General features: G+C 32.7%; 1 protein-coding gene across 2 annotated transcripts in view; it reads left to right on the top strand.

Annotated features, from left to right (window-relative positions):
• DACH2 (dachshund family transcription factor 2) overlaps positions 1-16,093 on the top strand; it is a 638,422-nt gene that overhangs the window by 496,612 nt on the left and 125,717 nt on the right. For both annotated transcript variants that reach the window (XM_069463458.1, XM_069463457.1), the window contains one exon: positions 3,718-3,876. In XM_069463458.1, the coding sequence (XP_069319559.1) occupies positions 3,718-3,876 (159 nt within the window). The remainder of the gene's footprint in view (positions 1-3,717; positions 3,877-16,093) is intronic.

Raw genomic sequence — 16,093 nt, 5'->3', positions numbered from 1 at the left:
CAAACAGACACCATTAGCTTTTGTTGATGAATATTCAGTTTTGCACTATGTTTCGGCACTTCATCATTATCCAACCATGGGGCTGAATGCTTGCAATTGTCAAAAATAATACATTTTTCATCACACATCACAATACAGTGTAGAAATGGTTTGCCTTTATGTCGTGAACAGAAAAGAAAGGCAAGCTTCAAGACGATTTCTCTGTTGATGCTAACTTAATTAATGTGAAACCCATCTGTCCACCTTCTTTACCTTGTAGATTTTTTAAAAAAATGGTCCGTTATTGTTGGAATAATGTCAAACCTTGCTGCTAATCCATGCATAGGTTGAGATGGAGTCACTTCCACTACAGGTTTCAGCTCATCATTATCTATCTTGGTCTCAGGTTTCCCACGTGGCTCATTTTCAAGATTAAAATCACCAGAATGGAACTTCTCAAACAATTGATATACTGTGCATTCATTAGCCACATCTTTCCCAAACACTTTGTTGATATTTTGAGCAGTCTGTGCAACATTGGTTCCACAACAGAACTCATATTTGAAAATAACATGAATTTTAGACTTATCCATAGTTTCACAAAAATTGCCCTAAAACATTTGAAAGATAATCATAAGCTAAACCATGCATTTGAAAGAATGAGGCTGTACATTCATAATATAGATAAAACAAGAAGTATCAAAGTAAAATGCCAGAGATATCAACTATCAAACTTAGTCCTTAAGGAAATTGGACATTTCATACTTAATAACCTAATACTTTGTTTGCTTTAAGGGTAGTTAGTGGGTGTTATTGCATCTTCACAAAGGGACATAGTACAATGTAATATTTGGGGCCACCAAACATTCCAGATTGAGTCATAAGTCAATTTTTATACACTTAAAAATGGTAAGAGTTTTAGGTCAAGAGACAAAAATGTATTCAGAAAATTAATGCCTCCTAATCCAAATATCAAGAATGTTCCACACTCCTCAGCCACTTGTTTCATATACAATTACCCTTAGAGTGCAGGATAGTATCTTATATACATACTTAGTGAAGATGGGAACAGCCAGAAACTACCTTCATTCTACCATTCACCCAGTAGCCAACAAAGGTGAGAGTTGTGAGAAAAAGTTCATCCAAAGCACACAAAAACTCTGGAGGTTTTAACAACATTTCTATTCAAGTTTAGTTGGAATATATGATGTATAAAACATTAGATTTATGCCAAATATACTATTTAATATTGACTGTAGACTAAAAGGTTTTCAATTTATAAAATAAATATTAATATAGTCTCAGCTCTATTATTGCTGTATGCGGTTGCTGTGATAGTGCAATAACATATTAATATCATATGGTATAATTTTGTGTCTTCTAAGTGTATCTTTCTTTGTCAATTTTTTGCTCATTTTACAAATTACTGTTCTGTAATGGTGAGGTAATTCATATCTTGAATACAGTGCTGAAATGATGGAGTGGTTCCGTTTTTCCTTAGAAATTGATCTTTCAAATTTTTGCATCTTCTGGTATTAATCATGTTTATTGGCCCAATGTTATTATAAAGAATTTTCAATGTTGTAATGTGTTTGCTTTCATTGTTTATCAAGATACTTCCTTCCCCCTACCATTCCTCTTCATTACAGCATAACAATGTCTTATTGATTTTAATGGAATTTCAAATTTGTCAATGCTAAATTATGTCAATGCACCAAGCAATAAATTACTCCCTGATCTTAGGCAGTTACTGTACAACCGCAAATATCTGAATGAAAAGAGAGAACAATTGATGTAATCATAGGAATGTTGCATGTTCTCAGTGAACATACCAAAACTCAATATGATCAAGGGATTGATTTCTGGTCCATTAAGCCAGTCTATCAAATTCAACCAAATTTTCTACCTTCTAAATATTCATGCATCTTAACTGAATGACATGTAGCAAGAACTGAACAGTTAATTACTTATTTCTTCCCCATTTGATTGGAAAAACTTTGTCCACATGGGCAGGGCCAGATACCCCTCAATGTTTACATATACCACTGGAGAATCTGGTATTTACTTGACTCAACTCACTTAGTTGAAGACTGGTCAATACTCCCATGTTTGGATTCATGATTAACTTAGCCACAAAGGATCTTGAAAGAGTCCTGAAGAGGAGATAGATTCTGAGACCTGGAGTAAGAGTGCATGAGTGGGTACAAAGGTTTAAAAATCCTCTCAGAGATTCTAGAAGGTAATTTACTTAAATAAAATTTAAATCTTGAAGGGAATACCAATGGGGCCTGAAAAATTTTCCCTAAAATATCTCCAACTCTGAAAACAGTTTTTTTTTTTTCCTGAAAATGTGGTGTTTGAAAGTGAAAGTATAAAACTGTTCATCCCGTTTGACCTAGAAATCCCTCTCTGGGAATTAACTGATTCTAAGGAAATAATGCAAATTAGTGTTTTTGTTATAATGTAATTTATAATAGTGAAAAATCTAAAACAAACTTAAAATAAAATATTTAATAAATTTTGTACATTAATTCAGACTACTATGTGGCTATTATGCTTTTTAAATATACCTGAAACAACATGGCAGAGTGTTTACAATGTAAAAACGGGTATCCATATGAACAAAGCCTGGGAGGATACTCAGAGAAGTAAAAATAATTAAAATATTGAATATTGGGAACATGAGTATGTTGATTTTTGTACCTTCCTTAAAAAAAAACAGTAAATGCACATTTTTACAGAGTGTCCAAGGGTCCCAGGTCTAAACCTCACACAAAACAGGGTCAGGGTTTTAGGCAGAAAATGGGATAGTGCCAGGCAGGTGGAGACGCTAATGTCACAATCCCATCATTAGAATGGGGAAGAACCACTGAGCCCTAAATAAATGAAGCACATCAGGAAAATAGATGAAGCTGCCCACACAACCATTCTGTTTTCTAAAGCCAGATAATCTACCATTGCAGTGATTGTATTTAATCCTTTACCCCTCTGTTTAAAGTATTCTCCTGTCCTGGAAATCATTCTGTGTTTGTTTCCTATATGGTTTTAAACAATGGTTCTACCACCACAGTATGCTAAGTGCCAGAAGAAATATTTATGCCACTGGAGATCATGATAATATAGTAGTCTGCACTTATGCACAGTTCATGTTCTAGCATGGATGATCAAAGTAAAGCACAATTTCAAGTTGGAAGCCATGGTTTTCTGTTTTATCCAACTTATTCCGTACAAAAGTATGTTGTGTTTGAGTAGATTTGCTTCTTTGTAGGTTGAATCTGAGAAGAAAAGAAGTGATTCTTCTGTTTCTTACCATGTATATTTGCATGTTATCATGCTCTTATAAATGAATGTGTTCTTTTTGAGTAAACAGCACTGTTATTCTTTAAAATATAGCATATGTATGATAGAGGTTTGGAATGGAAGGCAGTGGTGGTAATTTAAAGGCTCTCAACGTGTAAGTGCTTCCATAAGCTAGCTATTCATTATGATTTCAGGTTTGTTGAGACTACCAGTAAGGCAAGAGGATCTATATTATTAGTGAGAATGGTTTAGTCTTCCCAGAGGTAGAACAAATCTCTAGACAATTGAAAGTTTTGAAATTGTCATAAAAATAAGTTACCTGTGTTCCATAATAATTTTCTGAGGTAATATTAATGATTACAGCCCTAAAAAGGAATTCAAAAAGTCTTCTCATGGAAAGTTGTCAAATCAAGTCTGTTCATATGTATTTTTTTTTAGGTGGAAGTGAATCCTTCTGGGATAAGGATAAGACGCAGTCTCCTCTTGCTGCTCCTGGACCCCAACATGGAATTGCTCATGCAGCCCTAGCTGGCCAGCCAGGCCTAGGGGGTGCTTCTACCCTCAATCCACTGCAGCAGAACCACCTGCTAACCAATAGTATGTATACTATGTCCTCCAAAAGCTGAGTGTGTTGAGAAAAATACCATCTAAGACATACTAGACACCTTGGTCTGTCAGGGCTTACTCTATTTGTCCTCACTGAGGTTTAACAATGTGAAGTCGGAAGGAAAGATTAAAATGGACTCATTTGAAAGTGCGAGATTCATAGACTAGAGGGAAAGAAAAAAATGAACAGAATAGCTAAGAATGATTTGGCAATTACAAAAGGTGTAATGTTCATGTAATGGACATAGCAGAAATAGATGAAAAATAGAAAAGAACAAAACAAATGTTTGCAGTGGCTGAGAAGTTTCCAAAATTAATGAGAAACACCAAGCCACATATCCAAGAACTTCAGAGAACACTAAGTAAGATAAATACCAAAAAAATGTAAAAATATGCATATCACAATTGAACTGCATAAAATGAAAGACAAAGAGAAGATTTTGAAAGAAGACAGGAAAAAGTTCTTATTTCCTATACAGGAACAGAGATAAGAATTATATTGTCTTCTCTTTAAAAATCAGTCACTCAAGAAGAGAGTGGTATGAAATATTTAGAGTGTTGAAAGAGAAAACACACCAACCTAGAATTATGTCTCCAGTGAAATTTCTCTTTATAAGTGAAAGAGAAATAAACACTTTTCCAAACAGGCAAAAATTGAGGGAATTTGTTACCATACCAGTACACCTGCATTGTAAGAAATGTTGAAAGGTCTTCAGAAAAAAGGACAATGATATAGGTCACAAATTTAAATCTGCATAAAGAAATGAAGAGCATTAGAGAAGGAATAAATTAAGGTAAATTAAACATTTTCTATTCTTAATTAATCTAACAGATAATAATCTGTTCAATATAATAATAATAACAGCAATGTATCAGAGGATTATACCCAATGGATAGGTGAAATAAATGACAACAATATTATAAGGAACAGAAGAAAGAAATTAAGAATACTCTGTTGCAAGGTAATTATTCTATCTGTGAAGTGGTATAGTGATATTTGTAAATGGACTTAGATTAATTTTAAATGTATATTCAAAACTCTAAGGCAACCACCAAAAAAAAAGTAAATTAAGTATAACTGATATGCCAAGAGAGAAAAAATAGAATCATATAAAATGTTCCATCAAAAACAAAGAAGGTCGATATCTCTGTTTTTGTGCCAGTACCATGCTGTTTTGGTTAATACAGCCTTTTAGATATAGCTTGAAGTTTGGTAGACTGATGCCTCCCAATTTGTTCTTTTTGCTTAAGATTTCTGTGGATATGCAAGGTATTTTCTGGTTCCATATGAAGCATAGAATTATTTTTTCTAGATCTGTAAAGTATGATGATGGTACTTTCATAGGGATTGCATTAATTCTGTAGATCACTTTAGCTAGTATGGACATTTTAACAATATTGATTCTGCCAATCCATGACCATGGTAGGGTTTTCCATCTGTTTACATATTCTACAATTTGTTTTCCCAGTGTTTCATAGTTCTGCCTATATAGGTCTCTCATCTCCTTCTTTAAATATATTTCTAAATATTTAATTGTCATTGATGCTATTATGAAAGGTGTTGCATCTTTGATTTGATTTTTGGCTTGCCTGTTTTTGTTGTATATGAATGCCACTGATTTGTGTGCATGGATTTTGTATCCTAAGACTTTACTGAATTCATTTATAAATTCCAGGAGTCTCTTGGTTTAATCCTTGGGATTTTCTAGACATATTATTATATCATCAGCACAGAGTGAGAGTTTGACCTCTTCTGCCCCCATGTGGACCCCCTTAATTCCCTTCTCTTGTCTGATTGCTCTGGCAAGGACTTCCAGCTTTATGTTGAATAGAAGTGGAGATAGTGGGAAACCTTGTCTGGTTCCAGTTCTAAGTGGGAATGCTTTCAATTTTTCCCCATTAAATATGATATTGGCTGTGGATTTATCAAATATGGCTTTAATAATTTTAAGGTATGTCCTGTCTATACTTATTTTGTTAAGAGTTTTTATCATAAAAGTGTGCTGGACTTTGTCAAATTGTTTTTGTGCATCTATTGAGAGAATCATATGGTCTTTGTTCTTGATTTAATTTATGTGGTGAATTACATTTATAAATTTGTATATGTTGAACCATCCTTGCATTTCTGTGATAAAGCCACCTGGTCATGATGAATTATTGTTTAGATGTGCTGTTGGATTTGGTTTGCTAAGATGCTGTTGAGGATTTTTGCCTGTATATTCATGAGGGATATTGGTCTGTAATTTTCTTTTTGTGTGTGTTTCCTTTCCTGGCTTTGGTATCAAGGTGATATTGGCTTCATAGAATGAGTTGGGGAAGATACCATCCTTCCCAATATTGTGGAATAATTTCTGCAGTATAGGTATGAGTTCTTGGTAAAGTTGGTAAAATTCAGGTGTGAGCTCATCTGGTTCAGGACTTTTTTCTTTTTCTTTTTCTTTTTTTTTTTTGCTGGAAGATTTTTAATTGCTGCTTCAATTTCTGTGCTTGATATTGGTCTATTCGGGAATTCTGTTTCTTCCTGACTGAGCCTAGGGAGGTTGTGTGTTTCTAAGGATTTGCCCATTTCCTCCGCATTTTGTAGTTTGGGGGCATATAGATTGTCATAGTATTCCAAGATAACGTTTTGTATTTTGTGATGTCTGCACGGACCTCTCCTTTTTCATTTCTAATTGAGCATATTAGAGTTCTTTCCTTTCTAATTATTGTCAATCTAAAAAGAGGGTTGTCAATTTTGTTTATCTTTTCAAAAAACCAACTTTAGTTACTTTTCAAAAGAAGACAGAATAATGGCCATCAAACATATAAACAAAAGTGCTCAACATCTCTAATCATCAGGGAAATGTAAATCAAAATCACAATGAGATATTTCCTAACTCCACTGAGAATGGCCTTTATCAAAATGTCCCAAAACAACAAATTCTGGTGTGGATGTGGAGAGATAGGAACGCTCTTACATTGCTGGTGTGGCTGCAAATTAGCATAGCCCCCCTGGAAAGTAATTTGGAGATATCTCAAAGAGCTAAAAATAGAAATGCCACTTGATCCAGCAATCCCACTACTAGGCATCTACCCAAAGGGAAAAAAAGCCATTCTACAATAAAGACATCTGCTCTCGAATGTTTATAGCAGCACAATTGACGATTGCAAAGATTTGGAAATAATCCAAGTGCCCAGCAATACATGAGTGGATTAATAAAAGGTGGTATATGTATACCATGGAATACTACTCAACTATAAAAAATAATTGTGAACTAGTACTTCTTATATTATTCTGGATAGAGCTTGAGCCCATCCTTCAAAATGAAGGATCACAAGAATGCAAAAACAAGCACTGCATGTACTCATCATCAATATCATACTAACTGATCAACACTAAGGTGCTCACATGGAAATAATATTCACTGGGTTCTGGTCAGGTGGAGGTGGTGGGAGTGGGTAAACTCACAACCAATGGATGTGAAGTCCACTGTATGGGGGAAGGGCATGCATGTAGCCTTGGCTTGGATGAGGCAAAGTCATTATATGTAACCTAAATGTATGTTGTACCCCAATAATATTCTGAAATAAAAAAATAAAAAAGGGAAGGCAACAAAATTGTGTAGGATGAGGAAAAAAATAACAGTGGTAACATACAGAAAACAGTAACAAATATGGAAGGTAGTTATTCAATTATATTAATATTCACTTTAAATGTGAATTGTGTAATACACCAATTACAAAAGAATGACAAGTGTTCTAGCGACCTCAGGTGTCAATACTTTTTACCTTTACTCAAACATGAATACCGTTTCTGTAAAATCATGTGTTGTGCAAAGCAAAACCAACACATTTCAGAGAATGTCATAATGGATAACAAAATAAGACCCAACTGTATGTTGTCTATATGAAACTTTAAATATAAAGATACAGATTGATCAAAAGTAAAGAGATAGGGAAATATATGCTATTCTAAAGTAACCAAAAGAGAACTGGAATAGCAATATTAATTTCACACAAAGCCGACTTCAGAACAATGAAAATTGTCAGGGATAAAGAGGAGCAGTACATGATGATAAAGGGGTCAGTTCTCCAACAGGACACAATAAACCTTAAAGTGTTTGTACTTAACAACAGAACATCAAAATATGTGAGGGAAAATCTTATAGAACTGCAAGGAAAAAAATAGATGAATCCATTATTAGAGTTGGAGACATCAACATCCATCTATCAGTAATTGGCAGATCCAGCAGAAAGGGCATAGTTGAATTGAACAACACCATCAATCAACTGGATCTAGTGAATATTTTAGAATACTGCATCCAACAGAAGAAGAATACATTTTCTTCTTAAATACATATGGAACATTCACCAGGATAGAACACGTTCTGGGCCATAAAATACACTTTAACACCTTTAAAAGTATATAAATCATACAAAGTATGCTCTCAGTCATAATAAAATTAAACTACAAATCAATAGAAGAAAGCTGTAAAATCAGACAATACTTGGAGATTAAACAGTACACTTCTGAATAACAAATGCGTCAAAGAAGAGCTTTGAAGAGAAATTTAAAAATATTTTAAAGTGAATGAAAATACAACTTATCAAAATTTGTGGTATGCAGCAAAAGCAATGCTTAAAGGAAAATTTACCTTTGAATTAATATATTAAAAAGAAGAAAGTGTTAAAATCAGTGCCTAAATTTCTACCTGAAGAAACTGAAAAAAAAATGAGAAAATTAAATCTAAAGTTACTAAAATAAAAGAAAAGAAATGATAAAAATTAGTGTAGAAAATGATGATACTGAAAACAGGAAATCAATACCAAAACAAAACAAAACAAAACAAAGGAACCAAAAGCTGTTTCTTTCACAAGACCAGTAAAATTAATAAACCTCTAGACAGGGTAACTAAGAAAAAGAGAAAATACACAAAGTACTAATATCAGAAAAGAATGAGAGACCATCACTACTTATCCCATGGACATTAAAAAGGTAATTGAGGAATATTCTGAATAAATCTATGCCCACAACCTGAATGGAATAAGCCAATGTCTTAAAAAAAATATAATCTACCAATATTCATATAAGAAAAATTAAATAATCTGAAAACATATATATGTACTAAATAAATTGAATTTATAATTAACAACTTTCCAAAATAGAAAGCACCAGGCCCAGATAGGTTCAGAGATGAATTCTGCCAAACATTTAAGAAATAAAATATACCAATCATCTACAATCTCTTCAAGAAGATAGAAACAGAAGGAATATTTCCTAACTCATTCTATGAGGCTTGAATGACCAAAATACCAGGGAAAGACAGCACAAGAAAGACAGATTACAGACCAATATCTTTCATGAACATAATATAAAAATCCTTAACAGCATATTAACAAATTGAAGACAAAAAATGTATAAATAGAATTTAACCCTATGACCAAGTGTGATTTATTCCAGGTATGCAAGGCTGATTCAACATTCTAAAATCAGTTAATGTAATCTGTCACATAAGTGGCCTAAAGAAGAAAAATCATATGATCCTAACAGTAGATACTAAAAAAGCATCTGACAAAATATAATATTGATTCATAATAAAAACTTTTATAAAATAGGAATAGAGAGGATCTGCTTTAACTTGAAAAAGAACATCTACAAAAACCTAGTGCTAACATGATACTTAATGGTGACAAACTAGATGCTTTTCCTCTAAGATCAGGAATGAGACAAGAATGTCTCCTCTTATCACTCCTATTCATCACTGTACTGGAGGTCCTAGTTAATACAATATGACAAGAAAAGGAAATAAATTTATACAGATTATGAAAAAATAAGTTGTCTTTGTTCAAATATGACATGATTGTGTAAAAAATCCCAAAGTTTTCATAGAAAAGTCTTCTAGAACTAATGAGGGATTATATCAAGATTGTAGGATACAAAGTCAGTATATGAAAATTAATTGATGTCTTATATACCAGCAAAGAACAATCACAATTTGAAATTAAAAATACATTATTTACATTGGCAACAAAAATTAAAATACTTAAGTATAAACATAATAAAATATGTATAAGATCCACAGAAGTAATACTATAAAACTCTGATAAAAGAAATCAAAGAATATCTAAATAAATGGAGAGATATTCTATATCATTAGGATATCAATTCTTCTCAACTTGGTCTATAGATTCAGCGCAATCCCAATCAAAATGTAAGGAAGTTATTTTGTGGATATTGACAAACTGATTCTAACATATTAAGCAAAAAAAAAAAACCAAAATAACCAACATAATATTGAAGAAGAACAAAGTTAGTGGACAATACTACTTCATGATTTACCATAAAACTACAGTGATAAAGACAGTGTAGTATTCACAAAGGAGTAGACAAATAGATTAATAGAACAGAATAGAGAGCCTATACAAAGATCCACATAGAGACAATCAATTAATATTTGATGAAGGAGCAAAGACAATTCAATGGAGAGATCATAATGATTTGAACAACTTAACAGTAAAACAACTGGAAGTCCACATGCAAAAAAACGATCCTAGACACAGACCATATGCCCTTCATAAAAATTAACTCAAAATGCATCATGGACCTAAATGTAAATTGCAATCTCTAAATCTATTAGAAGATAACATCAGAGGGAATCTAGGTGATCTTAGGTTGACAATGAGTTTTTAGATCCATACCAAAAGCATGATCCTTAAAAAAATTTATAAATTGGGCTTCATTAAACTTAACTGCTCTGTGAAACACACTGTTGAGAGAATGAAAAGACAAGCCAATGAGTGAGAGAAAATCTTTGCAAAACATATATAAGAGAAGGGGCTGATGGAATATTTGTAAAGAACTCTTAAAACTCAACAAGAAGAAATAAACAACCCAGTTTAAAAAAATGGCCAAAAGACCTGAACAGACACCTCATCAAAGAAGATATATAGATGGCAAATAAACATATGAAAACGTGTGCAACATCATATGTCATTGGGAATTGCAAATTTAAACAACGACATAGCCCTGCAACACTTAAAATCCAAAATTGTCAACATCCATTGCAGAAAAAGATTTGGAGCAGCAGGAACTTTGAATTCATTGCCAGTGGGAATGCAAAATGGTATAGCCACTTTGAAAGACATTTTGGCCATTTCTTACAAAGCTAAACATGGTCTTCCCTGTTAATCCAAATGAATTGGAAACTTATATCCACACAAAAACCTACATAGCAAAGTTTATAGCAACTTTATTCATAATTGCTAAAACTTAGAAGCAACCAAGGTATCCTTCAATGGGTGAATGATTAAACCAACTGTAGTACATCCATACCATGTAACAGTTTTTAGCAATAAATACAAATGGACTACAACCTTGAAAAGATTTGGATGAGCCTTAAGTGCAAATTGCTAAATGAAAAAAGCCCATCTGAAGAGGCTAAATAGGGTATGATTCCAACTATATGGCATTCAGGAAAATGCAAATCTACAGAGACAGTAAAAAGATTAGAGGTTAGAGAGGAGGGAGAGATGAACAGGCAGAACACAGAGCATTTTTACCATAGTGAAACTATTCTGTTTGATAATATACTGGTGGATACATAATATTATGCATTTCTGAAAACCCATAGAAGTGTACAACACAAAAAATAAACTCTACTATAAACTGTGGACATTATTTAATAATAATGTATCAATATTTATTTGTTAATTGTAATAATATGCCATATTAATGCAGGATTTAATAAGAGGGACAATGAGTACTGGCAGAATGGAGGTAAAAGGAAATTCTCTGTAATATCTGCTCAGTTTTTCTGTGAACCTAAAACTGCTCTAAAAATAATCTACTGTTTTTTTAAAAAAGAAGGAAACTTTTACCATAGGCAAATAAATTGGGTCAGAGGGGCATATTCCAGAGGCATCAACATGAGTGAAGGCTAAGGTGAATTAAAACTGTAGAGAACTGCATATAGTTCAGTGGAGCATACATAGAGGAACATAATGATATATCAAAACTAGAAAGGTAATTTCTGATGAAATAAAACAATTTGTATTTTATTCTAGAAGCAGTAAATAATCACTGGAAGTCTTAAAATTGGAGTGGAAAGACAAATGAAAAGCCCCAGAAAGACCAATCAGGAATACAGAGTACTGGTGTGAGGTGACTGATGCCTGGCAGTCACTGTAGAACTGAGAAGATATTATAGAGGTCAACATGACCTGGAAAGCAAATCAATGTGGGATTTAGGGTAAGAATTAGAGGATTACTGAAGTTTGTACCCTTTGTGGTTTGGAGAAGGTGGTACAGTGCACTTATGTAAAAAAGTATAGGAGTTACTGGAATACCAGGATGCATTAGAAATGATGCACAATGAGATATTACTTAACTCCAGTGAGAATGGCCTTTATCAAAAAATCCCATAACAATAAATGTTGCCGTGGATGCAGAGAGACAGGAACACTCATACACTGCTGGTGGGAATACAAACTAGTGCAACTTCTGTTGAAAGCAGTATGGAGATACTGTAAACATATTCAAGTAGACCTACCATTTGATCTAGCAATCCCATTATTGGGCATCTACCCAAAAGAACAAAAGTCATTCTATAAAAAAGGCATCTGCACCTGAATGTTTATAGCAGCAAAATTCATAATCGCAAAGATGTGGAAACAACCCAAGTATCCATCAATACATGAGTGAATTAATAAAATGTGATATATGTATACCATCGAATATTACTCATTTATAAGAAATAATGGGGATATAGAATCTCTTGTGTTCTCCTGGATAGAGTTGGAACCTAGTTTACTAAGTGAAGTATCCCACGAATGGAAAAATAAGCACCACATGTACTCACCATCAAATTCGTTTCACTGATCATCCCCTAAGAGCACATTTAGGAATAACATTAATTGGGTTTCAGGCAGATTTGGGGGGGAGGGGATAGGTGTATACATACATAATGAGTGCAATGCACGCCATCTAGGGGATGGACACGCTTGAAGCTCTGACTCGGGGTGGGGAGAGGGGGTCAAGGGCAATATACATAACCTAAACTTTTGTACCCCCGTAATATGCTGAAATAATAAAATAAAATAAAATATATTTGTATTTCAAAAAAAAAAAAGAAAAGAAAAAAGAAATGATGCTCATAGTAGCTTGTATGATGTCCTTGAGGTTGATAGGAAAGAGATATCCATTTTGGTGATTTTTAGAACAGCATTTATCTTCATTACCATATAATTAAGGGTGTGTATATATTTGGCATGTGACTAAGTGAGCCAGATTGCTGGAGTGTTGTGTACTATTGTTGACTTTTAATTTAATATTTTCAGCTTTGGAAAAAGGCTCACTTACATAATTCAGTATTTGCATATACTTTGCTTGTGGAACTCAGGTGGGGTCACTATTAAACTGGCCTGTAATGTAAATATTAACTTAAAGTCCAGGACATTGTAGTAAATTGATGGTTAGTTATTGCAGGTCATGACCTGAAAGTGTGACTTTTAAGTCCTTCGGTGTCATTTGAAATGTTTGATGAATTATATTTTTAAACTTTCAACTGGCTGTTAAATTCTTTTAGTAGTTTGCATTTACTTTGCATGTCAATTGGACTTTAAGTATGCATATTTCTTGACATGGCCAGATGGTGTCTGGGTGATGTTGAAAATCGTTGGAGAATGAGGAAAGATTGTTACACTATTAAGGGATGTGTAAATTGAACAAGCATTTGAAAAGTAAAGGGAGGCACTGATGGCCACTTTTCATTTAGTTTGATGAATTTGCCACTGAAGCACTGTGTACACAAAGGATGACTGGAGTCTATAATTATCTTGAGTTTGTGGTAAATGAGAGCCTTATACAGAAACCTATTTAGGTCACTGGTGGCTGTTACTATGTTAAGCATAATGTGAAGGTTTTAGGGAAAGATAAATAGTGAGTAACTTAATATATGTTATAAAATATCTCATCATTACAGCATAAGCTATATGATGAGTACCTGATAAAATGCATATGCATCTAAGTAATTTTGGAAGGCTATCTGAAAACAAACTTTTGGTTTAAAAGAGAGTGGGTTCCACATATAAATGAGATAATGCTGTATTTATCTTTCTGTGCCTGACTTATTAAATTTAGCATAATATCCTCCAGAATGATAAGTATTTGAGGTTATAAATATGTTAATTAGATTGATTTAATCATCACACATTATATACCTATATCATAACATCACTTTGTACTCTATAAATATATACAATTATAATTTGTAATTTAAAATAGAATTTTTAACAATAAAATACGTATAAGATGGTGGGGAAGGCCATTTTGAATTAATGTTATAAGCTTTGTGTTAGGCTTCTCTGATAAATTAATAATCCCAGGAAAGAGGTTTCATAGCTGATACGTCTGGTTTGGTTGATTGCTCTGAAAAAGGATTTAGAGATCGTGAGCCATAAGTAAACACTGATAAAAGTTTAAAATATTTGATTGATATTCTCTGGGATATAGAGTCATAGGAAATATGGAGAATTATCCCTTTCTTGAATTCCATGCAGAATTTCAATTTCTAGGTTTGTTTTTATCTTTGTGTAATTCTGATAACACTGCATTTAGTGGCTATCTTCATCAGAAAATTGATGGCTGACTGATGTATTCTTTATTTAGAAATTCCTTTAATTGAGATGATTACTTTAGAGTTGTATGAGACCTATCCTATCTGGAAGTGTATTTCATTGCCTTGTGCTACCTTTGCACTTTCTTGTTAACAACTTTAAATCAACCATTATATTTGAAATCAGGAGATGGACCTCAAATAAATTAACACCATTTTTTTCTTTTAATTTCCATTAAAATTGGACTTCATTAAAATTGAAAACTGCTCTGTGAAACACATTGTTAAGAGAATGAAAAGACAAATCACACAGTGGGAGACAATCTTTGCCCTAAAAAAAACATGTTTTGAATGTTTGTATTGCTGCCCCTATTGTTTTGAGGAATGAGATTTAGGGGGCCCCTGAATATACTTCCTATAGATTCACAGATGTTCTCTTTTTCTATTATGATACAGGAAACAAGAAAAATTAAAGGGATGACAAAAAGAAAAAATGGCCTGTTACCAAAAACTGATATTTTTGTGTAGGATCAACACAAATGTTGCCCATCATACAATTTCTGTAGTCTATAATAATTTAGAAATATTATAAGCAAGGATATTTTAGAAAATCTATTAAAGATAACTGGGTTTTGGGGTTCTGTCCAAAATAGGGCATGATTACTGTAGAGGCAGTATTTTAAAATACATTGTAAAAAAATAAATATATAAAATACATTGTAAAGTGCTATGGTTTACTTATAGTCATGTTAACATTGATAATGTTAGGCTAACTTTCCCTAGCCTCTGCTCAAAGGCCTTTCCTCTCACAAATCCCAAACTGATAAGGGATAAGTAGACAACTATTTTAGTCTGTTACCTTTTACATGATTACATATCTGTGGCTACCACAAATGGAATGTGGTTGATAATTGAGAGATATTCTATAAGATCTTTAAATATCTTCTTTAAGGTATTTCAAATATGTAAAAATTATTTCAACTTGCATTAGAAAACAAATGGAATTCCTGACACTACTCAATAATATTGATATTTGTTATTAAACTCTTAAAGGGGTTGATATTTTGGTAGAGAAGTTATTCTTCATTGACAGACTTCAAATTAGAGCTATAAGCATTCTTTTCAGAGATTTATATTTAAAAGGATATAATATATTCCAAGTCTTGTTTTCTTCAATAATTCTGAAGTTTAGAGAATGTACATCCTGCCTTACTAGTACCCCTATTATGTCTTTTAAAGAAAGTGTTAAACTGGAAATTATCAACATATCAAAAGATTATCATTATAATGTTTTAATTGAATGAGAAAAAATAATGATTATAATGATTAAAAAGAAAGTTCTTACTTTTTAAATGAAATGATGTTTGGCTTAAAGACTTTTGTTGGTTTTTATGGGAAAAAAAGATTGCATCTTATAAATATTTTGGGAGTGAATGCAAGAATAAAGCATATTTATAATTAAAAGTCATTATATGTAGTCCAAATGTTTGTACCCCCATAATATTCTAAAGTAAAAAAGTGTGGATATAGGAGGATTTTAAAAATTATTACACAGTATAAAATATTATATGTACTATTAATGACCCAAAGAGATAATATAATAAAATTTGATCTAA

Source organism: Eulemur rufifrons, chromosome 30 (genome assembly GCF_041146395.1).
Source record: "Eulemur rufifrons isolate Redbay chromosome 30, OSU_ERuf_1, whole genome shotgun sequence".
Taxonomy (NCBI): domain Eukaryota; kingdom Metazoa; phylum Chordata; class Mammalia; order Primates; family Lemuridae; genus Eulemur; species Eulemur rufifrons.
The sequence above is the reverse complement of the archived record's forward strand: the minus strand, read 5'-3'. Positions and strand labels throughout refer to the sequence as shown.